Source organism: Phaethon lepturus, unplaced genomic scaffold (assembly GCF_000687285.1).
Source record: "Phaethon lepturus isolate BGI_N335 unplaced genomic scaffold, ASM68728v1 scaffold25420, whole genome shotgun sequence".
Taxonomy (NCBI): Eukaryota; Metazoa; Chordata; class Aves; order Phaethontiformes; family Phaethontidae; genus Phaethon; species Phaethon lepturus.
The window spans coordinates 1-439 of record NW_010512951.1 but is presented as its reverse complement, the minus strand read 5'-3'; the positions used below and the strand labels follow the sequence as shown (position 1 = coordinate 439).

At 64.7% G+C, this 439-nt stretch overlaps 1 protein-coding gene across 1 annotated transcript in view; it reads right to left on the bottom strand.

Annotated features, from left to right (window-relative positions):
• Positions 1 to 433, bottom strand: part of LOC104622140 (selenoprotein Pb-like) — a 1,570-nt gene extending 1,137 nt beyond the window's left edge. Inside the window, exons 1-2 of the mRNA XM_010288821.1 lie at positions 289 to 433; positions 13 to 148 (exon numbers count right to left, since the gene is read on the bottom strand). Of these exons, the coding sequence (XP_010287123.1) occupies positions 13 to 148; positions 289 to 410 (258 nt within the window). The 5' untranslated portion in view covers positions 411 to 433. The remainder of the gene's footprint in view (positions 1 to 12; positions 149 to 288) is intronic.
• Between the last annotated feature and the right edge of the window lie 6 nt (positions 434 to 439).

The following is a 439-nucleotide window of genomic DNA, read 5'->3' as shown; positions in this document are numbered from 1 at the left end:
CCTGCTCCTTACCTCCTGGCTGGTGTTGGCGTAGAGGGAGCAGTTGCCGCAGAAGTCCTTGCTGTGGGTGAAGCGGATGGCCGACTCCACGTAGGGGAAGTGGAGGAAGCTGTAGGGCAGCTGGATGTGGAAAGCCAGGCGGCCACAGCTGCGGGGAGAAGCCATGGCCCGGCTCGAGGCGGGGGGTCTGGGGTCCCCCCAGCCCAGCCATGGTGGGGAGCTTTGGGAAGCCCACCAAATGCTCTGTAACCCCCCAGAAAAGCCTCAGTCGAGATGGAGGATGCTCACCGGTCGTAGATGAGGAAGTCGTCCTTGTCACCCCCCAGGACCTGCCAGATGTCGGGCTCCTCCAGCTCTGGCTGGAAGACGGGGATGCCTGGCGGGGCCTGACGCTCCAGCTCCCCGAACATGGCACGGGAGAGCGGCGCCTTCTCGTTGA